The sequence below is a fragment of the Poecile atricapillus genome, chromosome 4, assembly GCF_030490865.1.
Source record: "Poecile atricapillus isolate bPoeAtr1 chromosome 4, bPoeAtr1.hap1, whole genome shotgun sequence".
In the NCBI taxonomy this organism is placed as follows: domain Eukaryota; kingdom Metazoa; phylum Chordata; class Aves; order Passeriformes; family Paridae; genus Poecile; species Poecile atricapillus.
Window position 1 is genome coordinate 32,041,384 of NC_081252.1, and position 26,790 is coordinate 32,068,173.

The 26,790-nt window shown below is 41.9% G+C and overlaps 1 protein-coding gene across 10 annotated transcripts in view; it reads left to right on the forward strand.

Annotated features, from left to right (window-relative positions):
* The window catches only part of EPHA5 (EPH receptor A5), a 210,898-nt gene that overhangs the window by 131,561 nt on the left and 52,547 nt on the right, over positions 1-26,790 (forward strand). For 5 of the 10 annotated variants that reach the window (XM_058837670.1, XM_058837668.1, XM_058837666.1 and 2 more), the window contains 3 exons: positions 9,923-10,047; positions 12,831-12,990; positions 16,899-17,004. In XM_058837670.1, coding sequence (XP_058693653.1) covers positions 9,923-10,047; positions 12,831-12,990; positions 16,899-17,004 — 391 coding nt within the window. The remainder of the gene's footprint in view (positions 1-9,922; positions 10,048-12,830; positions 12,991-16,898; positions 17,005-26,790) is intronic. The other 5 variants (XM_058837669.1, XM_058837674.1, XM_058837667.1 and 2 more) reach the window with 1 other exon arrangement.

Sequence of the window (26,790 nt, forward strand, 5' to 3'; positions counted from 1 at the left end):
AAATACACTGTGTTTTTCCTGACGTTCAGAATGGGGCACGGAATGGAGCTCCATGAAGTGCTTCCTCCTTCTCCCCAAGGACCTGATAGATCCCTTTGCCTACTGGGAAGCCATGGGCTGAGGACTTGCCGAAGCAAATGGCCCAGAGGAGGTGCATTCCACAGCAAAACAGGGCATCAAGATGTCTGGGAAGGTTTACTGAGCCAGGGACACTCCTGAGGATTGCCAACACCCACCAGAAGGACCCACAGCTTCTACAGGAGCAGCTGATGAGTTGGTGGAGCCAGGAGTAGCCGCTGCCAAAAAGAGCAGCCCCAGGGAGAACTGCGGGTGACCAGGAGGGGAAACAGGGCGAGGTGTGACAGTTTGTGTGCGGAGGGTGCACAGGGAGGTCACAGTCTGCTGACTTAAAGGGGAGAAGAAAATCAGTTCATCCCATTCCTACCAGCTTGATGTCGGAGCCAGCAAGCTCCAGGAAGACCTTACAGCACCATTCAGAGCCCAAAGGGGGCCTACAAGAAATCTGTGACTTTTACAAGGGCTTCTAAGGATAGGACATGGGATAATGGCTTTAGACTTACAAGAGAGTAGAGTCAGATTAGATACAAGGAAGTTTTTTTTATGATGAGGATGTTGAGGCCCTGGCACAGGCTGCCCAGAGAAGTAGTGGTTGTGACCTTCCTAGAAGTGTTCAAGGCCAGGGTGGATGAGGCTCTAGGTAGCCCAGTGGAAAATGTCCCTGCCCATGTCATCAGGGTTGGAACTAGGTGATCTTTTAGGTCTCTTCCAACTCAGACCATTTTGTGATTCTGTGAAGCTACATCTTCTTCCTTCCTTCCAAAAATGCTCCCATGTTTCACAATGCATAGGTTACCCTTTAGGAGAAGCTGAAGGTACACAAATTTCCCTTGATAGTACCAAGAAGTGTTTTCCCAAGCACCTGTAGTAAAACTTGGATTTGTGCTGACTTTAGTAGTTAGCTTAATCTCAAAGTTTGGAACATGAGATTTTAGGACTGACAGTGCCTGTGGTCACACTTAAGTGCCAGAAGACTGGGCAGAATATCTGAGCTAGCGGCAAGGATGAGATCTGTTAGATTTTTTTGTCTGCCATTTCCCTTAAATGCAGGAGCCTGAGCAGCATTTGCTCTGATTTAGAAAAGCCATTGTCAGTCTCAAAACAAGGGTTTCATATAATCACAGGCACATATACCTTTCCATTTCAGCTCTAGTAATTTTGAGGTTTTACTGTTACAGGTGTTTGATTCTAGTATTACCAGTTTGATACATTTTTATTTGCCTTTAAGAATTATATTTCAAGCCTTCCAGTCTTCAGTAGGGAACTCACTTATGGAAGAGGTCTGGACTGTGGTTCTGCAAAGTCCAGCTCAGGGTCCTGTCACAAGTGGTGAGCTCATGCTTTTCTCCCATTTCTGAATGAGAGGCGAGATGAGAACGGTGGTGGTATTCAGAGGGACCAAATACCACAGAAATCTAAAACAAGCTACACTGGAAGTTAAGGACTTTGCCTATTTTTCCCTCTGACCTGATGCACCTTTTCAGTAGCTGTTCTTCAAGTGGAAATGTAATGAATTAATTTGCCTGCCCCTGATTTCACTAGAGTGTTTAGTAATTTGGCTTTAATGTTAGAATTCATCAGCAAGACTGATTGCTGTATCACACGGAGTGGCAGGCTTGGCAGAGGAGGAAATTTCCCACACAGTTTAAAAATGGTCCATGAATTTGCCAAGTTTAGAGCTTGATAACAGCAGAAAAAGGATGCAACAAATCTTGTATGAAGAAAGGAGCCAATTTAGGAATTAAGATGGTGAGATGGTAGGGAGCAGGCACATACACATTTTACATTCAATTCAGTAGCTATGGCTTGGCTGTGTTTTGTTCTTAATGGCATGTGGTTTTTAAAAGGAAGTTTTTGCTTAAATGCAAATCAGATATTAGGTTACTAAAGATAGGGAAGGCACTCCTTGGTAAGTGTCGTGGAAGCTAGTCTTATAAATGTACTCAATAATGAGAATTCTATGGCAAAATGCTGTGGCTACAATTCAGCAAAATGGCAACAGTAGTGGTAGTGCCCATGGACTTAAAATTAAACATTTTCCAAAAAATGCTATGATGGATCAGAGCTGGAGTCCTTATCACCTTGCTAGGAGTGAATTTATGGGAGTTTTGTAAGTCAATAGTATTTATTCTTAGGCTTCACAACTAAACCACTAATGGAATATAGGGGAACTATAGCTTTTCTGTGGTGTGAAGAAATCTAACTCTGGTCTTAACCACAAACTGTTCCCAGCTTTCAGAAGAACTTACTATCTTGATTTCCAGAGGTGCTAGAAAAACAAACTCAAGTATTGGAGTTTCCTGTGGATCTGCACCCTATAGGAAGATATTTCTTCACACCTCTCTTCCCTGCTCCAACAAATACTTGTCTCAGGTACACATTGGCCTTGAATGCAAGTACCTGCTAGGGACATCAGGGAAGCCTCTTTTTCCTGAGCCCAGGCAACCTGTGATGCCCTAATGTCTCCCTCTCCCTTCTGAGGATCACGATAAATTGCAGCTTCACAGGAACTGGCTGTGCAGGACACAGGGCTGATGCTGCTGTAAATAGAAATGGATGTATGTTAGGCTTGGCAATTGAAAAAAAGTTTCTCAAACAATGAGCTATAGTCTTGCCAGGCCAATTATAAAAATTATTTTTTCTATACAGCCTATAGCTGTATGAAAGGGACTTTGCACCCTGCAAAATATAGGTGAGTTTTTGCAAACCTCCAGGTTTCAAGAGGAAAAAAAATTACCTTGGTTGATGTTACAGATCGTGGTGCCCTTCATTATACAGAGTCCTTAAAATTCCTTAGAACTGTTGTATACCAGTACTCCTACTAAGGACTTGAATGTGTTTGTTGATGAACAAGCTGGAGGTAATACTTCCCCTACCTTTGGGATGAGCGTGCTCGATATTACACCATTTTCTCTTGTGATATCTGGTCATGTTTTCCTCAGGCCTTGTGCCTGCAAGTTTTGTGGATCTGCAGGCAGCTTCCATTCTTTAGGAGTGCACGTCTGTCATCCATGATTGGCAGGAGCCGAGAGCATGTCTGTGCAGCTCTGTAAACAGAAGGCAAATGGCAAGAATCCAATTTATTTTTTGATACCATGTGCTTTTAACAGCCTTGCCAAAGGTTATGTGTTTCTTTGAGATGGCAGTGATACACGATGGGTATCATTAAATATTCTGGCTCTGTTCTATATGGGGTGGTGTGTGCATGAGGAATGACAAGGCAGCCTTACCCCAAAGGCTCTGTAGCTTAGTGCCTAGATTTTGTGGTGTCTTTAGGCTCTGCTTGTAATCCTGTTGGAGTTCTAATATATGATAGCCCTGACACAAAATAACTTCCTTATGGTAGATTTTTTTAGAAATTACTTGCTTGCTTTGTGGCATAAGCAGTGAATTTTGGAAACTTCCATGCAGTCAGCAAGAGGGCATAGAGAAAGGAGTGCCAGAGGTGAGATTTGCTACGCCTTCCTGAGTTGCCTCCACAAATGCAGGCACTTAGGTACATGAATCGTAGCAATATTTTGTTAAGGCAAAATATTTTGTGAATGGCAAAGCTTTCATTGGTTGCATCCACTGTCCTTTGGGGAATATGTGTTGAGTCCTGCTGTCTCACAATTAACAACATATTTTGATTAAGAGGAAAAGACTGCATACAAACATTTAAAGCTGTGCATTTGTTTTCATAATTTACAAGTCAATAATCAGAACTTGGTCTTAAAAACAAAGAACATTTTACAGATTCATTTTTATAACAAATTATTGCAGGGAGGATTTCAGTAGTGGTTTTTCACATGCAGCAAGGCATTTGTTGCTATTTGTTTTTTTAATATCATTTTACAAGAGCAGCAAAATATCACTGAATGTTCATCTAAAGATTCACCATAAGAAGCAGTAGGTCCTTTTGAGTGGGTCAGTTGATGTTAGCTTATTGCTGTGGTTTCCTCTATTTTCTCTCTTTGTTGATTCCTTTTGCAAGCTCCTTTAGGAGATACTCAGAGAAAAGAAAGCCTTGAATTATCTGAATTTAGTGCACACACATGCCTCTACTTCCCCTAAACATACTGTAATTACTGCAAGAACAGTGGGTTCTGGGGCGCACAAATCTTGAGGCCTTAGATCACATTGGTGAATAGCCAGGCAGATCTCCTGAGCTGTTACAGAGATCAGAAGCAAGAGGTGAACCATCATCCCTGCATGCAGATTACTTCTGTTATTTCACTAATGTGAATATGAATTGAAGGTGTTTTTTTCTGGTTTGTGTCTACCAGCACAAGAGCACTTCTCTGTAGTGGGAGTGCTGGTAATTGAAAGCATTGGGTTAGTAGTGTCCACAGAACCATAGCGTCCATACTGCTCTCTTTGCCTTTAGCGAAGGTGCTTTCCTGGTATCTTGGGTGCAAGGATTAGAAGCCTAGAGAGAAGTTACCTGAGGAAAACTTTTTCAAAGAAAGAACAGGCTCTTCAGCACGATTAGGCACCTGTTGGGGTTTCACTTTTCATGAACCCAACGTTCCATCCAGCTGCGAGGCAGCAAGGTCTTGGGAGCACTTTGGCCATCACCAGCTTGGGTGTCGAGTCCTGGTGTCAAGCTTAAGGAACTCACAGGGACCTGGATGGGAGCCACCTGAAAGATCACCCTTTTCCAAATGAGATAGATCTGGTTGCTAGGGTTAGTCATGGATTCATGTTACAAAAAAGGGGCCCTGCCTTCTGTCAGGGCCATGGAGTGCTTCAGTTGGGTTCCCCTCTCTTGTTTGACCTGTTTTGTTTCAAGGTACAGATCAGGGCATCTCAGGTTTCAGAGGCTTTCAAAATGTCCATTCAGACTGGCAAGAGATCTAAGACCTGGCACCTCAGGGGATCATCTTGGGATGTAGAAGTTGTGAAGAAATATTTTGTATTCGTTGCCAAAGCAATTTGAAGATTGTGTTCTCAATTTGATATTTAATATTTTTAGAAAAGGACTAACATGAAGTCCCCATCTACACAAGACACACCTTGAAGAATCATTCAAAAGAAGATGATCTCCATATATGAACAATATTTTAGGATTTGGCTCCTACTTGGCAAGGTGTTTGAATTTAATCTGATCCTAGGGCTAAAATTTACCTCTTTGCCTTATTTAGGGCCTGTGCAGGATTGAAATCCCACAAAAGATCTCAGATAGAATAGAAATGTCATTTGATGCTACTGGGTACAAGGACCTTTCATTTCCTGGACTCAGTTGAAAAACATTTGCAAGCACCTGCAAACTTGGGGCCCAGTCTGTTTGCCCAACTAGCCAGGCATGGTTTGCAGCCATTTGTTCTTAAGGGACAAAGAGTTTTAAAATCCATTATCAAATTTGAGTACACTTGGGGATATGAAAAAATGCAGAACAAAAGTCAAGTTATGATTTAAATCCTAAGTTCTGACCCAGGTGTAATACTCACAGTAAAAGTACCCTCAAGAGAGCCACTGGGTGTTAACCTGCCCTAAGAGTTCCCATGCAAAAATGTCAAGTGATAATACAGTGAAAGCATTTTTTTTTCCTTTCCCATGCAGTGTTTCTATTATAACTAACATATCTATATATATTTTTTTAATTATCCTACTGCTTGAAGCCAGATGCAATTTTGCAATGCCTTTAGTGAGACTTGGTGAACAAGGCAAGTCTTGCTTCAAACTCTAAATTCAGTCACCAGAGGCCTGAGAAAAAAAAAAATAAATTAGAAACTGAGTGAAAAATTACAATATACCAGGCTTTTGAAGTGAAACCAGAGTTACTTGTCTTGTGGTTACTCGACTAATACAGGTTTTATTTTCTTCAATTATACCTGGTTTTATTAAGTGCATTAATTATGACATAACTGTTTGGTTATATGGTAACAGGTAAAGCTTATGGCTTTGGGACTGAGTGAGATGGGGAGCCATTAGCTGTTGTTTCTGCCAGAGTGAAAAATACCAAGGCAAAAGTAATTGGCCTGGAGAGAGCATTAGATAGACCATGAAAAGTAGAAACTGGATTATTTGTTTTGTCTTGGTACAGTGGTTGTTCATCTGATAACATTAGTTTCTCTTAAAATATAATTAGCATTTTATTCCACTAAGCATTATTGTATGTTAGATATTAGTGGGACACAGTACAGTATGTTGTAAATATGGCCTTTGGTGCCTAGATGGCTAATTCAGTGCTAATGTCATTATCAAAGGTTGCAGAGGAACAATGTCCTAAAATGTCTGTTCCTCGTGAAATAATTTTCTGTAGTTATTCGGATGTGACTAATGACGTGTCTTCTGCAGAAACTTTAATTAATTTATTTGCTATGTCCCTTTACTCTTCTTAAGAAATGTTAGAAACAGAACAAAAAAATTAAAAGGAAGAATCAGTTTTCTATGCTTTTCTTTGTTTCCTGATTAATTTTTGGTCTCAGGAAAGCAAAAATGTACATTGGCAATTTCACACCTTGTTACATCTTCTGTTTGCTTTCATCACATGCATGGCTGTTTTCATAAATGGCAAACATAAACATAAATGATGTAATATCCTTCTTTGATCTTGACTGTGTGGCTGAGAAATTAATGCATATGTGCAGAACATGAACAATTCATGTACATCCACCTTTTGTTGTGTCAAAGCAGGGATTTGAACAAGACTTCTGTCTGCTTACATAAGAAACATGAGATATTACAGCTTTATATATCTTGACTCTTACGTGAATTTATTTTTTCACATGTTGTACTCCAAATGGAAAGGCTCTGTGGTTTGACTTCTTTCTGTTAAGAGGATGCTGCCCTTGCAGAAGCAGTGACCTTTGAAAAGCAAGTCTTAAGTAATCCTTTTATTTTTCTGAGATCATATAGCACAGTATCCAGTTGCAGGCTTTTAAGATGGAATGATTGCAGACTTTGTCCACTTGCCTGGATTGGATTACATTTTGTTTGACAAGGAAAACTCTAAAATACTTATACCTTCCTTCCTTCACTTCAGAGCATCATAATCTCTGTGCACTGAGGATGCAGAGTGGCTGCTGTATCATGCCAGCACCGCTGGGATTTATTGAATTTACTTAATTGGCCTTTATCTCACGGTTACACTTTAACACTTCTTTTGAAGGAGATTCAAAAAGGATGTGGTTACTCCCCTTCTAATTTACTTTGAGAGTTGGGTTACTCATTTTCTTATCTTCCATTTCCCGGTAAAGCAGAGCATTCTATGAGCCACAATTGAACATTTTAGAGACTTGCACACCCAGAGATTTAAGTACACAAAGCTGCTCACTAGCCAAGCTTTTTGCACACGCTCTTTAAAGAAAATTCTCTGTTTTAGGAGTGTATGAAGTTTGATGGGTATGTCTGGGTGGCTGGTGGTGCATTTTGTGTTATACTATGCAGGTGCACGTAAAGGAGAGCTAAACTGCCTTGAACTTCTTAGGGAAAGGTTTTGTAGCAGAGTTTGGGAGCACTTATATTTTTTTCTGGTTTTTTTGATTTGTGAGCCTCAGTCCTATAAACACTTCAGGAAACCTCAAAAAAGTGGATGAAAAAACCACTATTTGATCAGGCAGTTTTGATACTGGGAATTGCATGATTTTCACCTTCCTGAGAGTCATTCAATACCAGGGAGAGCTGATGTCTCCCCTCACTGCTCTTCTCAAGTTTACCTTTGCTAATCGGAGTTCAAAATGGTTTAAGGCTCAACGCTGATGTTCTCTATCCTGCCAGACCTGGCTGCCAGCTCTGTAAGCATTGGGATAGGTGTTGCAGGGATTTGGGGGCATTGGAGATCAGTCCCAGAGGGCACAGGTCCCTTTTTCTGATTACTTTCGTGGCTCCTCCCTGTGCATGGTAGCATCTGAGAGGCTCACAATAAGTGATCGGTGTCATCTATTTAACAAGGATTGTAGAAATCTCCTTTTGCTTGGCACCATCACCACACAGCGAGGCTGTTATCCAACATCCCTAAAAACTGTGTAGCTCCCTTGTATCAGAAGGGGCTTCATTCTGTTTTAATGGAGCTCACTACTTGCTCTAACTTCTTTGAGCTAGCACATCTGACCATGCACGTGTGCACAGATCGCGTGTCTCATGTGCACAGCTCAGCTTGCTGTGCACACACATGCACAGCGCACATTTAGGCACCTGGGCTGATTAATGGAAATTCCTTTACCACCTTAGCAGTCTGTATTTAGGTTGTTATTTGCCTTCACATAGCCCAAAAACTTGTAGAGGACGTCAGTCAGGGAGAGGTAAGGTGACTTTTGCAGATGAAAAATTGTTGGTGATCACCATGCAGTGCCTGCATAAATAACACGATCATCATTCAAATCAAGGTGGTTTTTACTCGCTCAGTGGAGCAGTTGTGAGCACAGTGGTGGATGCACAGTTGAAAAGCAAACACTGTCTGTACAGCTTGATGCCAGCTCTCCAGCAGGAAACAGTATGGAGATAGCCAGCACCTTTCAGGTTCCTTCAAGAGCCAAGTGGGGAAAGTAAACAGGAGTGTAAAAAACTGGGGCTGAAGCAAGACTGAGATGTGGGAACTTGCTATAACAGAGAAGTCTTGCTGCTAGCCTTCAGTCCAAGAATAATTGTCTGGAGCTCTTCCCTTACTCTTCGGCTTAAAATCAGACCTGGAAAAATCAATGTATTTGTTGTCTTTATTTTACCTAATGGGTTGGTGGTTTTTATAGTGTTAAGATAATTAGCTAGTCCTACATATAGAAGACATTTTTTTCTATAGTTGCAAATACATTTTGGAAGATGAAATACGGTTGTTTGCTGCTGCTTTTTGCATGCCATTCCCCATATGGCCACAAAAGTCTTTGCCATGGGTCTCCTCAGGCTTCCTGTCATCCCTGCAGGAGCTGGCCTGTGTGGAGGGTGAGTTAAAGTCCCTCATCCAGGCATGGCCTATTTTTATCTCTGGAGAAGCTGCTCTGGGCCCTACAAATGGGAGACTATGAATTTCTCTCGTCCCCTTTTCTTTTCACTCAGTGTTGTTTCCTAATCACTGGCATGAAATACCTGGGGTGTTAGGGTTGCATTGCCCATAGCAACTTTTGCTAGAGAGCTGGCAGGGGTGGCAGCAACCACAACTTAAAAAGTCTCTGCAGACATCAGACTGAATACAAAGGATGAAGCCTGTTTCTGATGCACATGTGTGCTGGAAAGGACAGATAACCTTTCAGGGCTGCATCTTAAGATAATGAGCAGCGCTGGTATGGCTGCTCTCATGCTGTGGCTTCCCCAAGCACACAGAGAACTTCCGAACTGTGATTGCCATTAAAATCTTTTGCCATTTGCAAGGAATTAGCATCACTATGTGAGCTATAACACCCCAGTGATATTTATGGAGAGCAATTGAATTATAAAGGTTGTAATATTCCTTGCTTCTGGAGGGAGGGGGCTGAAAGATGCCTAGGCTTAAACTACTTAAAATCCAAAAAGAGTTAAGGAGCCCATGTAACCTAAGGTCTTCTGAAAAATATATGCCTTGAAAGCAGGCAAAATAAAGCAAAACATAATCAATATGCAATTCTGATAACAAAGACCCTTGACACATTCAAAAAGAGAAGGTGTGGGGCTGATGTGTTTGAAAATTGCTTGAAAAGATGGGGTTGATTTGTAAGCTTTGATAATAGTTCATGTTTCCACTTTGCCTTGGTGATCATGCTACTGCAAATCTGTGCAAGTCCAGTTGTTAAAAATGGGCAAACACCACCCAGATAAAAACAGACCCCACTGATCTGCAGTAGCTAAGGATTGTCTTGCATATGAGGTTGCACTGATGAGTTTGACTTTGGCTGAGGCAGACCATCTTACTAACAATGGTTTTCGTCTTTTCTGTTTTTCTCCTGTCTTGCAGCACCTTCTCCAGTCAGTACTGTGAAAAAAGGGAAGATAACTAAAAATAGCATCTCCCTTTCCTGGCAGGAGCCAGATCGACCCAATGGCATCATCCTGGAATACGAAATCAAATATTTTGAAAAGGTGTGATGGACTGATTGCTGAGCTTCCCAAGTACCTTCTCTTCATTGTTTTCGTCTTTTAGTTATTATTATTATTTGAGTCATGGAAGGGAACGGAGAGATTTTATGCGTAAATCAATGTCAGATTGATTTTGCAGTAAATGATTAGGAAGACTTGAAAAGAGGGTGTTGTTTTCCATTAGTGTGCCACTTCTCTTGAGCAAATACATTAAATCCGTGTGTCAGATTCCTCTCCAGCCTTATCACATTAGGATAGATACTGCTCATTTGTTAAAAATAGAAGGGGTTGGGGACTGAGCATGTGTCTCCACCCAGAAGCATCAGGCAATCCCTTGCCTTTGGTATTTCAATTTCTCACTTGATTTTTCCATCCACTGTGAAAGGAGAGGAGAAGGGGGTTGTGGAGAGAGATTGTATATGCTCTGATATGAAGAAGGGCGTCTTGGCTTAAAAACTCACCCAGGTTTTCCACCTCTTTCGATTTAAGAGGAAGCAGTCTCCCCACAAAACTTGCCTCTCCTAGTCTTCATTTTATATGGTGACTTGTTCTCTTTCTGCAAAATTAATGTCATTTAAATAAAAATGCTTACAAATGCACTTTATCAAAGTAGTATATTTTGAGTGATATGCCGTTAAATCTCTGGAAACCTTTAATTTCCAAAAATCAGGTTTTCAGGATTTGACCAAATAGCAATATCTTTGCCTTACGTGGAATTGTAAGGTGTACTTCTTTCCTCAGAAACATCCAGGCTTTCTATATGAAAGCAAGAAATAACAAGAAAATAATGAAATTGAGTCACAATTCAAATTTTTAGGGGAATTGAATTTCTGTTTTATGGAAGATATTCCATTAGCTCTGTCTGTGATCCAGGTGGCATCACTCAACATGGACCAGGACTAGATCCTTACTCCTTCTGTCTTCCTTCTCTGGCCATGGGAAGGACCTGCTCAAGCAGTCCATGCAAACAGGGGAAAGAATTTCATAAATCTTCTCCATCAAAATAAAATCAACAATATTTTTGCATATGAAGGAGCTTGTGAAATAGATATGTGAGCGACTTAAATAGGGCTGAAGATTAAAGTACACAGCAAGAATCATGTTATTTTGTTGCTGGAAATATTCCATTACTAAATCACTTTATTAAATTGTTTGAGTGACGTTTGGGGTACATTGAATCATTACCATGGAATGGCTTGGGGAGAATAGCTTTTAGAAACCAAAAAAAAAGATAAAGCAAATAATTAAAGTGAAAATAATTGTGTTTTTCTTCATTTTCCTTAGTTGGTTTTCAAACAAATTGGCAGGAGAGGGGGCTTAAAATCTTGTATTTGTAGTCCAGAACTAGTCTCAAATAGCTTCAGCAGATAGTTCTTCAAGAGTGAGTCCTTTGTGGAGAGGTAGCTCCAGCCAGTCCAAGTTTATGCTCTCTTGATTTATTTGCTTCAGGCTGAGAGTGAAGCTTAGTGTTTTTCATAGAAAAGCTCAAGAGTCCAAGTGTTTGCAGAAGCCAAGGGTGTATTGAAAAGTTAATTGGCTGACATACAAGCAAAGATGGGACCTAATATTCACTTACTGCTTTTTAACCAGTAGTTGAGATAGGCTGGGGATATTACCCTTAATCCTTTTTCTTTGTTGCTACTATAATTTATATTCTCTGTTTTCAGCCCTTTATAAGGGTAAATTCACATTCATTTCCAAGGGACAAGAATGATTTATATTAAATTTTTGGGAAAACTGAGTTTCATCAGATTTTCATTCCTATAAGAGGGATCACTCCTTAATAAGAAAAAAAGGGCAGATATGTGTGTGTGTCTGTACACATTTCTCCAAAACAGGCTTCAATTGAGAAATTTTGTAATCTTACATGTAAGAAATTCCCAGTGCCTTAGCCAGGCATACTGCTGTCTATGGGAAGCTGGCCATTAAATTAAAAAGCAAAAAGGAAAATGAGCTCAGATTCTAAGAGCTATCCAGAAATCTTGGTAAGAAACTGCTAAAAACTCTGGTTTAGCTCATAATAATTTGAATCTGAGAGGATATGGTAAATAAAAAGCATTTTCCAAATTTGTAGACCTTAATTTATGAGCTCTTGTCTAGATTATGTGTTACAGTAAATAATTCTAAGAGTAATTACTTAGCATTTCAACAAAATTTTAATCAAAGAACTGGAACTGTTTCACATTAGAAACTGATGTAGATGAAGATTTATTTCAGCAATTTTTCTTCAAGTTCATTGCTTCAGAAGAACAGTGCAAAAAATTAGGTATTTTCCTGCAGTTTTGGTTTATTATTCCCTTCCCAAGGTCTAATTGGTGGTTGTAGAAATGCAGGCATAAAGTTGTACAGTGTGTAATATATTATTCTCTTTTAGGCCTACTTACATTACTGGGAAGCCGTTTTTGGTGTAAATCAAAATCCTTTTTTAAGGCAACGGGGCTTGTTTTATCTTCCCTGTGCCTTGGGATTGGTCTCTGTATGATAAACCTTTCCATTGCCCCAGGCCATGTACATCCCGAGCCATGGAAAGCTGCTTCTACTGCAGATGCCAGTTTCATGCCTCCTAGAATCATTGATTATAAAAGAGAAAATCAGATCTTACATTTTGTATTGCAGAAAGGACCTTCTGAGGAGGGGGGGTGGGGTTGAGGAAGAAATCCTCAAAAATGCATGCTTCAGTCATCTTCTCTAGTGTTTCTCTGGGGGTTGTTAAGAGTCTGTCTTCTCTGAGAGCCACTCTTTGTGTGTTTGAACTCTGTGTTTTTTTGGGGGGGTGTTGGGAAAAGGACCAGGAGACGAGCTACACCATCATCAAGTCCAAAGAGACGGCGATTACGGCGGATGGCTTGAAGCCAGGCTCAGCGTACGTCTTCCAGATCCGAGCCCGGACAGCTGCCGGCTACGGGGGCTTCAGCCGAAGGTTCGAGTTCGAAACCAGCCCAGTGTGTAAGTCTCTAATTACTGTCAGCCCCTGTCTCTGCTGCGCTTACCAGAAACTAGTCAGGGGATCGATACCTTTGCAGAGAGCTCTTCCTTTTATTGGCTTCATCCCCTGACTTTGGAAACATCAGGCACATCGTGACTCTGCACTTGACATATCTGTCCTTTGCTTCCTTGTGGTGAGGCAGGAGATCTTCAGGCTTCAGAAATTCATGGCATTCCATGCTTAGAAAAATCCTCTGTTTACAGGAGCCTGGTGTAAGAGAGTCTTTCCTCTCAGGAGGGACAGAGGGGATGGGACCTGCTCCTTAAAGGCTGTCTGCAGAGGATGCTGAGCTCTCTTAAATATCTACATCTGTGGGGGCAAAACCCTGAAATGGTGCCTCTCTGCAACGGGAAGAGTTGAACCAGCATTAGTGTCTTTTGTGTTTTTTGGGGAAAATTCCTGTCAAGTTAAAAGATTGTTTCTGTTGGCTGCCACAGCCTCAAGGCATGGAGGTTGACTTGTAATCAGGAATGGAAAAAAATCTGCACTTCAGGTGCAGGACTTCTTCTTGGCCTGTTACATTTGTGGGTTTTTTAATTTTCTTTATTTTTTATTATTTTTTTTAATGTATCTGATTATCCAGGGCTGGATTCTGGAACAGATTCTGTGGCAGGGTGAACTCCTAAGGCATGCAGAGGCTCAGCTGCTCTTTCTTCTGTGTTCAGGCATAGCTGTGGGGAAATTCTTTTTGTCCGAAATACAGAATTTTGCCAATGTGTCAAATACAATTTTGTCCACCAGAAAATATGTCTTCTCTCTTTTAGTTTGTACAGCTGTCATTTATTAATTTTTATACTGTGTGCATAGAAGAGGAATTTTGTGGTGGAAATACTCTGATCCTTCCTGTGGGAAAAAGACTCTTTTCTGTGTTTTCCTTGGAAATTTAAATTCATCAATACTTTGGTTACTATTAGTCCAGTTTATTTAAAATTCATCATCTTTGAGAAGATGATGCCAGAGTTGTCCTTTTAGTTCATGCTACCTTTGAAGCCATAATAGATTTTGAAGGAGTCATTATGCATGTGCAAATGTAGCTGTGGAGCCAGCGATAAAGTTAATACAGTGAAAATTGCATCACAGTGCAAACATTAATGCATTAAGGACAGTCTATTTAATGTATTTCTTATTGTAGAAACGATTAATTGTGCCCTGTAAGTAGCAACCAAATCATGTTATGCCCAAAAATGATTTTGTATAGTTTTTCTCAGTTGGAAAGTTTCTTGCTTAGAGTTGTTTGAGTAATAGTGTTCTGGTCTATTAATGAGTAACACATGAAATATATGCATATTTGATCTATTAGCTATGATCCTGGTCCAAAAATAATGGCATTTTCATAAAGGCCATCATGTAAGTATCTTTGTTAATCAGGACTTTTGGAGGACATCACATGGAAATATTTTTAAACACGAGGAATTCTGTGGGTCATTTAGTCATACCCATATCCCAGTCTTTTTCACATTTTAAAGGCAGAGGAATAGGTACTTCTCTGACATTAAGGTGTTGCTGGTGTAGTCAGAGGAATACCTACTGCATAGTCCCCAGTTTTGGAACTGCGAATTGTTTGTCTGTTGGACGCAGGCTCTGGCTGAGGCCTGACATAACCAGATACTTTAACACTTGATGGGATTGAAATACAATGTAAGCCTCAGTATCTTGCAAAACACAGCTCTGTTTGACATTTAAAACCTTATAAAAAGCATTTATTTTCCCCAAAGCCCTATATAAAGTCAATATTAGTGTCAGGAGAGTGACCAGACTCCCACTGCTTTCCTGCACATCCTGGAGATTTTGAAAGCAAGCACAGATCGAAATCTCACTGCTACATCAGACTACAGATCTGAGCTTCTTGTTAGAGCCAGAGCAAATTATTTTTATTCAAGCACGGATGAAAACCTTTCAGTGGCTGTTCTGAGAAGCAAAAACGCTCTCCAAGTTGTTTGTACTGAACAACAGGTTTTGTTTCCAGTTCACAAGGTTTCTATAATTAACTTTAATACATTTGGGGGAGTTACACGACAACAGCCTGGTAAATGCAATGGAGGAAAGCTGTAAGATGTTTTGGACTTCCCTCTTTTTCCAGATTTTGGGAATTTTTGCATACTTCTCCCTGCTTCTGCAATTCTGCAAAGCACCATGAAGCAGCCAGGGCTTCAATTTTCAGTGATTTTTTTTTTTTTTTTTATTTGAGTGGAAGTTATTCCTGGGTGTATCCACTTGTTGCTTAATCTTTTCCAAATGCCACAAAGCTCGTCTAGCCCCAAAAATTTACCTTGCCAATATTTTTTTGGTTTTGCCTGGGTTGGTGAGCTAATCTAGCTGCTCTGCTGGGCTGGAGTAGGAGCATATCACCAAGCTGAGAAGGGGTAATGCAGGGGTGTGTGTGTGTGTGTGTGTGTGTGTGTGTGTGTCTGTGTCCCTGACTTTGAATGGCAGCAAGTCCCAGCTTGGCTTATGAATTCAGACTTTACATCTGCCGTAGATCATAGCGGAATTTATCTCATTTCCCCATCCCTTGAGCTGTGCAAAAAATCACTGCTTAATGTTCTCCTTTAAATGTTTTTCTTTTTAATTATTTTGTCAAGAAAGCAATAAAACACCATCTTAGGGAGCCCCCATAACTTTGTGAGGCTAATAAAATCTCTGGATGATGGCAGGGTTTGGAGCAGTTAACATTACATATTTAATACATCAGGACCAATCCTTCTGAAATCACTTACACTACTGTAGCAGATCCACACCGCTCATGGTTAAGCACCAGAGAGCTCCCATATGAAGAGCTGCTTGAAGCCCAGTGCAGATCAATGTTTAATGACATACCTTTTTGTCTTTCTTTTCCTTTAACAGTTAATATGGGACTATATTCAGTTATTTTATAGCCTTCATAACATTAATCCTGTGCTAAGGACCCTTCTTTAGTTCAGTCATTCTTAGTTAAAGGCTGCTTCAGTACGCAATCAATTCCTGCTGCTCTCTGGGGTGGATGAGGCTTCATCCTGGGCTGGCATGAGGTTAAGAGCTATAATGAGGTTTACCCCCACAGAGCAGTGGTGCCTGTGCCAGGGAGCTGGTTTTGCCGGGAGGATGTGACATTTGTACCCTGGGGTGGTTATATACATACAGCCAAATAAGCTGGCAGCACAGAGGGCAAGGTGAGGAGACTTTGGTTTCTCCTTGGGGAACTCCACATACAAACCCCTGGCAGGAAACGGGCTCCTTTCCCTGCCCTGTAGGGCAGATACACAAGATACATTACAAGGCACTGACTGGAAGAGGTTTTTTTCCCCCCAAGTCTTGGCCAATAAAAAGATCAAGCAGTGTATGTGTCTGAGTAAATTCCTGTTTTACAGAGGGCACCTTATGGCCATGTGATAGAGATGCCACAAGGAGTTAGTTTATAATTGTTTATAGCTTCTTGAAGTGCAGGTAATTCTTTTTATCTTGTAGATTTTGCTTATGTCTGTTAGCAGTAACATTCCATGAGTGTTCTCTCTGACTGTTGGGTTTTCATCCAAATGAGAGCCTGTTGGGTTTTCATCTTTTATCTCTGATTTCTAATGCAGCTAACTCGGGGAGAAAAACTTGAGTTCACAAGCTCAGAGGCTGCATTCTGCAATGCTTTGGATTCTGGATTCAGCAATGAGATGCAATCTTGTTGGGTTTTTGGCTTAGTGTTGCATGTGGTTTTGTTTCCTTTCCACCTATATCCTTTCCAAACTAGAAACAGACAGCAAAAGGGGAAAACACAAACCATAAACGAAGAAGTTCACTGGTAAGACTTGAAACCTCACTGGCAGCCTCACTAGAAAGACTCATATGAGTGCTGACTGTCATTTTAACCCTAATCTCCATTTTCTGTTTCTCATCTCAGCAGTAGCTGCATCCAGCGACCAGAGCCAGATTCCTATAATTGTTGTGTCTGTAACAGTGGGAGTCATTCTGCTGGCTGTTGTTATCGGTTTCCTTCTCAGCGGAAGGTAAGAGAAGAAGCTGAGTATTTATACTTCTTCAACTTTGGTAATAACTTTTATCTGGCCAGCCGATTAGTGTGATTTAGGCAAAAGCAGCATGTGAACAAAGCTGTCAAGTGGTAGCACTGTAAAACAGCAAGAGGGTGGGCTGATTGATCTGTTTGGACAAGCAGGAATGACAAAGGCATTCTCACAGATGTAGTTCACTTCCCAATGATTTTCATCTGTGTATAGGCTGGCCCTGATTATTTGACTTGATTCTCATAGGAGTGTTTTCACATTCCTTTAACAATAAGTAGAACATGTTATTACAAGTAAAATACTTTCACCCCCATCTGTTTACACTCAGAGCTTGCAATGGACTTTGCTCACGGAGAAAACTTGACTTCAGAAAAACACTTGCAAAGAAAACGAGAATAAACCCATCACAATGACCAAACGCCCCACGTTTTGGTCAGATCTGGATTTCATTTCTCATGTGTAGGATACTAATGCGTTCTCCAAGTGTTAGTAAATCATACACAGAGCTTTCCCCACAGAGGGAGACACTCTGCTTCAAACCATCCCATTGACTTCTCATGTGCTTAAACATAGGCAAGTGATGAAAGCCTGGGCTATACCATCTTTGACAACTCTAATGGAAGTTGATGGAATTTTTTGATGAACAAGAGATTGTGGTACCGGGGCAAAATCTGGCTTGTATCAGGATAAGTTTGTACTGCAACATTAAACTTGCTTGGCAGCCAGCATTGGAAGGCCCTTCTTTTTATATTCTACATGTATATGAGTATATTTTTTTAGTGACAGTAGTCAGACAATGCAACATTGCACATGCATATGTGAAGTACACCAAGAAATGTGAAGTACTCCACAAAGCAATTTAAAGTACATCTACTGATAAGGCTGCATTTGTTTTCAGTGCAAAATAAACATTTATGCTTTGAAGGTATCCATCAGCCCACAGTTGCTTTTATGATACAGCTCTGTCTTAAGATCAGGCCTAGCAAGGTGGCTGTAAATTGCAGGATATTGTAAGCATTAAGAGATGTTACAGACGCAGAGGAACTGCACTGAATTTGTTGGTTGAGGGTCTTATTTCCCAGAGGAAGTAAGGTATCAGTCTGCAAATGCAGAGCAGTGAAATCCTGCCAGGCTGAGCAACTCTGTCCCCAGGCATAAGGCATCTGTGGAAGGACACGGACACAGTTGTTTCCTGTCTTGAAAGGTAAGTGTGCTGCCAGACTCATCTCCAGTCAAGGTCAGAGACTGACAGTCTCTTCCAGCTCAGCTGTTCGAGCTCCTGTTGTCTGCTTTGAGTGACTCGTTTGGCTTAAAAATGGAAAAGTAAATGCTCCTGTCTGCATGAGAAGCATGCAGCAGCAGAAAGGAGGGGAAGGAGGGGGTGTGAGTCAATGGCTAGAGGCAATTCACACCAGGGCCTACAGGAAAGCTGTAGTCAAAAGACTTGGCTCTGAACACCCCAGACTGTATTCAAGTCTCTCCTTAAAGACCAGAGGTTATGACTGAAATTCCTCTTCAGTCAGAGCAGGTGGATATGAGCCTTGGTTCCCCCCAGCCTGGATGTGTGCTTGTATTGGTGCAAACAGGAGAATGCACGTGTGACTGTAGGGAAGCTATGGATGTAACCTGGCACCTCTGCGAGGAGGAGTCTGGGGGTGAATGACAGGTGGAGGAATATATATCCCTCTGTGGCTGTAGGGAATCACAGCTGAGTGGCTGCCAGTAGCTCCTGCTCTTTCCACAGTTGCTGGCAAGGGCTCAGTACCCCTCTGAAGAGGATGTACACTTGCAGGTCTCCTTTCCACTGCTGCTCTCTCCAGTCTTAGCAAGCAGTTGCAAATCCTGAGCCATTTGTCAGTTCTTATTAATTACATCTTTCTGTCCTCTTGCCTAATGTGCTTTCCAGGATGTGCTTCCTCTTAGCTCTTTATCTCGTGCCATGCTTATAAAAGCCCTTGTCTGCTTTGGCTAGAGTTTTATTGCTGCCTCAGCTGCTACCTTAATCTTCCTACCTTGTACTTGCACGTCCCTCTGTGGACCCCAGGGCAGCTACAGGTTTCTGTACCTTCTCCATGGCGCCCCTCTGGATGTCTGGGAAGGGCAGGCACAGGGAGCTGAGCTCTTCATCCATTTTTATCTTTTCAACCCTTCCCCTAACTGAAAAGACCACAGTCCTTTATTTGGAGCTGGTAGGGAAGCCTCCCCTACCAAGGTTTGGTCCATTATTAGAAAATTGACTTCAAAACCACAGGGCTTCTCCACCAGTTTGAGTTCCCATGAATTTTAAAGCCTGTCTACTACATTGAATGACTTGTGAGAACAGCAGAATAAACCCCAAAAATCCAGAAAGATGACAGACAATTTGAAATTAAACAAAGCAAAACAAATAAATTGCTCTGGTTTTGAAGAAGGCAGAGATGCCAGGGAGATGTGTTACTCATGCTGCTTTGTCTTGGATATGGATTCAAGACAATTTGTGGAGTAACTCTCCTGCTGTGACAGCAGGGACAATAAACGTGTTCCAAGTAATGGGATAATCCCTTTCTGAAGCAGTTAACCTGTTTCTGGAAGATGTTTTCCTGTTAAACCTCTGGAGTGGTTATTTTGTTCCAGTGCCTGGTTCCAGGGGGTTGCATTTTCTTTCCTGTATTTGCTATTAGGAAAAGAGCTATTTTGAACTCCAGCTGGAATCACTACTGCTTTCCACACCAAGCAAGCTGTGCAAAGCCCAGGCTCTGTCTTTTCTGTTGATATAAGAGAGCTGGAGAAGGAGAAAAATCATCTTGCTCTGCCACACTGTAGCCTGGCCAGCTCTTGCAAATAGGCTCCCTTGTGCTGGCTTCAGGGTGCTCACAGGTCCCTGAGAGGCCCTGGATGCCTCAAGATATTCCTCTCTAGGATGCTGTATGGCCTCTTTGCACCCATGCTCCCAAGTGCCAGGCTGCAGTGAGCAGAGGCTTGGGAGCAGTTCTGCAGTGCGAAGTGAACGTGGTCCTGCTCTTGGCAGTTCTTTTGAAAGGAGTTTCCAATCATAGGGCTGAGGAGTTTGCTGGAGTCTGCAGGCTTTTCATCTCTTGCTAGGTTCCCAAAGGCAAGACCACACCTCTTCCCCTTTTTTTCCTTTCAAGACTACAGTTTTCTCACTTCTTTTGAATGAATGTAAGTAACAGCTTGGCATTTCCCATTGGCAGCTGGCCCTAAACCAAAGGTCAGTTGAACAGTAGTCGCGGTGGCATTTCCACATGTCAGCTTCCATCTGTGGAAATGCACTTTGCGTCTGAAGCTGGAGATTCCTGGGAATTTGAAACTAAATGTGCTTTGCCCTAAACTATTAAGCTGCATTTCAGAGCTGATTTACTTGCAGATGCTCCAGAAAACTTCCTGTAAATAACACGTCCTCTGACCAAGGTCATAAATGCCAAGCCAAATAGCTGATCACTTTTTTAAGTTATCTTGCTCCTTGCATCAAGGACATATTAATAATATAACAATCAGGATTACAAATCAAAGAGATTCGCTAAATCAGACTGTAGTTGTCTCAGCATAAAAAAGGGAAGTGGATTGAAAATCTATTATTAAACCAGCTACAAGTATTGAATTAAAGGACACAGAGTTGTTATTATCTTTTTTTTGTTAGGATTATGTGTTCTCAAAAGCACAGTGCGTTTTACAGATAGAGCAAAGATATAAATTTTGCTTTCCTAGCAGTGCATGAATTAAATGTCTGTTACCATTATTCCTGATTGTAGTATGTATTAATCTAAAATCATTACTGACTTTTGTTTTAAAGTCTGTGTCGGACAATCCAGTGACAAAGATCTTTGCACTCCATCTCACAGGGAGCAGTAAAGTGCCTCAGTTGTTGTTGTGTGGCATCAGTCTCTTTCTCCATGCAGACTGAGGTGAGGGGCCAGGTTTTCAGTAGTCTGGGGAGGAGACCAACTGCTCCAGAGCAGTACCCCTCTTTTGTCCTTCAAACCCAGCTCTCTTTGCAAAACAGACAAGGTCTTAGGGTGAGCATTAGGAGACTGCTGGTCCCTCCTGTCCCCCAAGCTTTCAAACTTCATAGCATTAAACAAAAGCATGAGCTTTTACAGAGTAAAGTGGGGAAGATATTAGGTCAGTGCTGTGCATGTTTGCAAAAGCTGTTCAAAACAGCCAAGTCAACTGTGCATCTGCATTTTAGCCAGCTACCCATTATGGATGACCTTTCCATCTCAAGTGATCTTCCAAAGAACCAGAGGGAGCTTTTCATAGAACTTAGGGGAAAAAAAAAAAATGGCAGCAACAAAAAACTGCCCCTCTCCCTGTGTCATGCATATATAGAAAGTCTCCTTCTGGCAAGGAACTAGCCTTTGAAAGACAAAGCAAAGACAAATCTTGCCACCTGGGTATTGGCAATTAGAGGCTCTTACACCAGCATGTCCATCCTTGACCTTAGCTGATTTAGACTTTTAAATATCTGTGCCTGTGGTGGCAGAGGGCTACATTCTGGACACAAATATGTGCATCTTGTTAAAAAGTGACTTTCAGGGAATAGAGAGGGTGAAAGATTGTGGTGTATATCCTAGGTCCTGAGACAGTGTTTACAACCTTCTATGATGTGGAAGGTCAAAATGGACGAATTTTTCCACAACCTTCCCCCATCCTATTTTCCAAGTTGTGTCAGGGCTTAAAATAGTTTGCTTTTTCAATATTTCCGTAGGAAATGGGAGACAGTTTGTAGATAATGGTTTTCATAGAGAATTTTTCCAGTGTGAGTCACAATTTTTGGTAGTTGGGACTTTTTAAAGGATTTTTATCTCTACATTCTTGCTTGCTCTTCCTTCTTCCTGCAGGACATAGTCTCCTGTGATTTATAGCCATTTTTTTCTACTGCCTACTGCCAAATATTCCCCACGATTCACCTGACAAGAGGAAGGATTTTGTTGAGGAAGCTAATGCTCTGCCAAGTCAAAATTCCCATCCACCAAGAGCAGGCAGGGTCTGCAGGAGCAGACCTGCTTCTGTTGGGGTCAAGGTTTTTACTGTTTCCATCCTATTAACAGCCTCTTTGCTGGTGGATTTTCCAAGAGGGGAGCAGCACAGGCATACAGTACAGTCCTCTGAAGGGAGAATGCTCCAGTGCACCCTTCTGCACAGGGTCATACCTTCCTAGGGCCCCTGTGCAAATCTGCTGCCCATAGCACCCGTCTTTAACATCCTGTCAAGATCAGCTGGTCAAATCTGGCTGCTCCAACACCTCATTCCTCTTCTATTCTAAGCAATTTTTGGCTTAGTGCAAGCTCGCTGGGCTCTGCACGACAGTCTGTGCTCTGCAGTTTTGAGACAGGTTTAAGGACCCAAACTGATCTGCTTTCGAATGAGTTTGGCCCAGACAGAAGGTGAGAGTTGACCAAATCTGTAATCCAAGTTATTTCTGAGTTCCTCTGCCAGCAACCAAGGGAGTGGGCTGGAAGGACTGTGATGAACAGATAAGCAACCAGCAAAAGCTTTGTCTGAGCAGGGAAAATGGGGGCAGTGCAGCAGTAAGTGATGAAACCTCATCGCCTTCTTGCAGGTGATTTGTTTGATGGCATTGTGCAAGTCCTGTTTCCACTTGGAGAAGGGAACTGGGCTGCCCTTCAGGCTGGAATTTGTAGCAGCTTGAGGCTCCTGCTGAGCACCCCTTGTGCATGTAGTCTTTGAAAGCGGGATTATGCAGTGTCTTCTCTTGACTGTGGAGTGGGTAGAGAATGAAGAAGAAAGTCAGACTCTAGTCCTTCTGCACTTCTGAATATGTGGATGTTTCACCTTGCTTTGAAATCAGAAGCGTGACCTCTCCTGGGCTTTGCCATGCACTTGGCCCCTTACCTAGAAAAAAGGTTATCTCTGCTTTCTTGTGTCTTAGACATAGAAAAGTGTAATGCCAGAGGTCTTTCCAAGTGCAGTTCCTTTCCCTGAAGACACTGCTTTCCTTCCCCTTAGTGACTGCATAGCTATCATCTGCTTGGCCTTCTGCATTCTCAGTTTTTCTCGAACAGTGCAGACGCGCTTCAACTAAGTATGAACTAGGATAGCTCAGCAGGAAGAGCAGGTGACTCCTGAAACATTCATATATTTTGGGACAAAGTGGGAATATACTCCTAGCTGCTCACAGTGTGTAATGCTACTTCTCTGATTTTTAGAGCAAGCATGTTGACTCAGGAATTGCTAGGTGTAGCGCTGCCCTCCTGACCTGGAGATGCAGGAAGCAATCATTACCATCTCTCAAAGCTGTATGAAGGATTAGAAAAATCTTCCCAGGCACCCTCAAGTATTTCAGTCTCTAATTGCAAGCCTCTGAAGAGAACATCCCATTAGAACAGATTATTAAAAGCAACAAACGAGACTTTCATTTATCATGACTCCAAGACTTCAACTTATAACTCTTAAAAGCCACATCTATATATGGCAAAGCCTCTCTGAATTCTCTCTAGCCATTAAAAATGTAGTTTAATTCCAAATGCTCTCTGGGTCATCTGCAGACTTGTGGTAAATTAATTACATTAATTGCAGGCACAGTTGCTGGGGCCCATGATATATATACATTTCATTAACCAAGCCCAGGGTTTGAAACAATGCCAAGGGTGTTGATAAGTGCTCCTCACACAGGTTTATTAAAGTTTGCTCTCTGGACAGTTGGGTTTGCAAACCACATAAGCTTTGTAGGGGTCACCTTAGCTAGAAGTGGAGGAGTGTTGTCTCTGTGTGCTTGAGATAACTGAAAGCAGCAGAGTTGGGCTGGCCAAGGAGCAGGGCAGTGCCAGCAGGCCACAGAGGTCCCCGAGGTGTCACTGCAGCTGCAGGCTCCTCTACTTTTTTTCATGTTTTTTTTCCCCATCTTCAGCCCTTTCCTTGAAGCCAGGGCTAGAAGCAGGTGTCACACTTTGTTTCAAGGAAGCTTGGCTTTTGGAGATGGTGTCGCCCCAGAGCCTGTTCTTTCCCAGCAAAAGGGATTTTACACCGCAGGTGTTTCCTCAGTAACTTTTGCTGTTATGTCGACAGGTCATCTGTTGTCCTGCAGCAGATCAGAGGGGCTCCTGACCAGTAGCACCCCCCACTAGCTCTCCTCATAGTTTTCTGGTTGATTCAGTGAGGTTGGAGGAGACTTAGTAGATAAAATTGATGTATGCAGTGCTTGGTTCAACTCTGCTCTCCAATATATGTCAGCTTGCTGGCTAAAGATCTTAAAACCCTGGAGAGGTCTGGCTGTATTTCATTAAACAGCATTTTAATCTTATCCCTAGCATTTGATCTTGTCTGGAAGGCTTTTGCTTTCAGCTCCTCAGTTTCTAGACTAAGAAAGCCCTGCAGGAAATGAGGAGATGGGAACTGGGCCCCTCCTAGAAGCCATCAGGCACCCAAATCCAATGGCCACAAGATGCATGATGGCTTTGCTTGAGTTTAACATTGGTTTTATTTGCCTCAGGATTTTTATTTTTTGAAGTTTATCTGCCAAATCAAGCCATCCTTTTAACACAAGTAGTAATAAATCTTCCTTTGTCCTGACTGTTCAGACCAATTAGTAAGTTCACTTACCTATCCAAGTGCTCCTTGGACCGGAAAGTGAATTTTATTGTCTGCTGATGCAGTTTAGCTTGTTTCTAAATACTTTAGATTTCCCCTAATGCTAAACCTCAGAGTATTTTGACCGTAAGTGCACAGCTGATGGGTTTGTAGGAGCAAGGCTACACTGAAGTACATTTCTCTTGCACTTGAACTTTTGTTTTTTGCTTCACATAAAGAGAGTGCGATCTGGAGTGTTCTGGATTCAGTGCAGGGAACTGACTCCTTCTCAGAGCAGCCCTGTTGCTGATGAGTTCTCAAAGAGACTCATCATCATCATCATCATCATCATCATCATCATCAACCTTTTCTTTGTTCAGGGAAACACTGAGCTCTTTTAATTTTTAGGAAGTGATTGCTTTTCAGATTAACTGAACAGTTGTTTGGAAAACTTTGGCCTTGCATGCTGAGTGGAATGGAGGTTTGGGGAGGTCTGGTCATTAGAAAGTGCCTGGGGGCAAAGGGCCTCCTAGCTGAAACATAAGCTACAGGGTCACAGCCAAACTGATCTTCTGGAGGTGCACCAGTTCCCTGCCTTCAAATCCTGCAAGGTTAAAAGAAGAAAATGGCAAAATTGACAAGATACATAGTGCTTGGGTTCCCTTTGTATGCCTTTGAGTTTTGGATCTCTGGTATTAAGCTGATGTTGACTTGGATCTACGGAGCGGTTTAGTGAAGGCTGATCTGCTTCCATATTAGTACGACTGAACAAGCTGGGACATTATGAAAATAGAAAATATTGTTAATTACAGTTAGAGATATTGGCATTGCTGTTCAGGAAATGGTAGCAAGTTGTTTTGCTGATGCAAAAGGAGCTTAGAAGACATTCTTCACCGGTTTTAATTTAAGTAAGCACATAATCCAGTGTATAATTCTGTAAATCATTGCATGCCTCAAGTTATTTTGCATCATAATTTAAGGCAATGCAGTTGCAGAATGTTAATTTTGTCTAAATAAACTATTTTAATGTGTTTAGGCATTGTAAGTCATGCTGTGTAAAAATCTGACGTGCACAGGATTTTTTTCAAGAATGACCTGTTGTGGTGACTGAGGAGAAATGAAGAGATCTTCAGCTGACTTTAACTGGAATATACCTGCATCACTGGGCTCCTGCTTGTACTGAAGTCCTTCCTGTTGTTTCTTCTGCACTATGTTCTTTTCCAGGATGAACTATCTTAATAGATTTGGTAACAGAAAAATTCTCTGTGCAAGTTCTCTGACAAGGATAAAGGGCAATTACTGAGGTGCAGCCAGCATTGGGCTGAGAACTGATGCCAGGCAGACCCATTGTCTGATTAAAGTCATGGCTGAGCAGCCTTCAAAGGCAAGCTGTGGGTGCACGCAGTGCCTTTCAGCTCACCAGATTTGGGGTTTATTTAGGCTGAATGCTCTCAGGTCCTGCTTCTGCAGATATCTAACATTTGTGTGCAAAGCTTTGCTGATACCAGGAGATGCAGAGAGGGCTCTGTGAGGACATGCATAAGGATCTGCAAAAGCAGGGCTCCTATTCATCCAGTGCTTTTCCTTTTTTAAAGGCAACCGTAATTGAACCACATGCACGCTTGTGGAAAGAAAGTCACTTTGCCTGCTTCAAGGCAGGTGCTTAAGTTTAAGCACATGGGTGGCCCCACTAATCCTGACAGTAGTACTCCAGTACAGGAAGCACATGATTAATTCCTTTACAGCACCAGGATCTAGACACTCTCCCCAAGGCATGTTTCACCAACAGTAGCATATGCCATGAAATTTTTGCAGCCCAGTGTGTTCAGGTCCAAATAGTAATTGCAATAAGAAGGAAGAAATACATATAAAAATGTTGTGAATGTATTTGCACCTTGCCAGGGTGGTGGGATTATTCCTTATCCTGGGCCTTTTTGTTTGCTTTTCAGTTGCTGCGATCATGGCTGTGGGTGGGCTTCTTCTCTGCGTGCTGTTGCCTATCCGAGCCTAACATGGTCAGTGTTCCCACCCGTGCTGGCTCCTACTCCGTGTCCTCTGTCCATGTTTTCTGTGCACAGTCTGCCTCTCCCTTCCTTTCTTGTACTGGCCTGGAAATCACTTTCTCATCTGATCTCTGTACCCAGCCTGTCTATCTCAACAACTGGAAATAGCATGACCTGAAGCGCAGTGTATCTTCAGCAAGAGCAGGGATCTCAGGGGCAAAACCCGCTGTGTTACTCCATG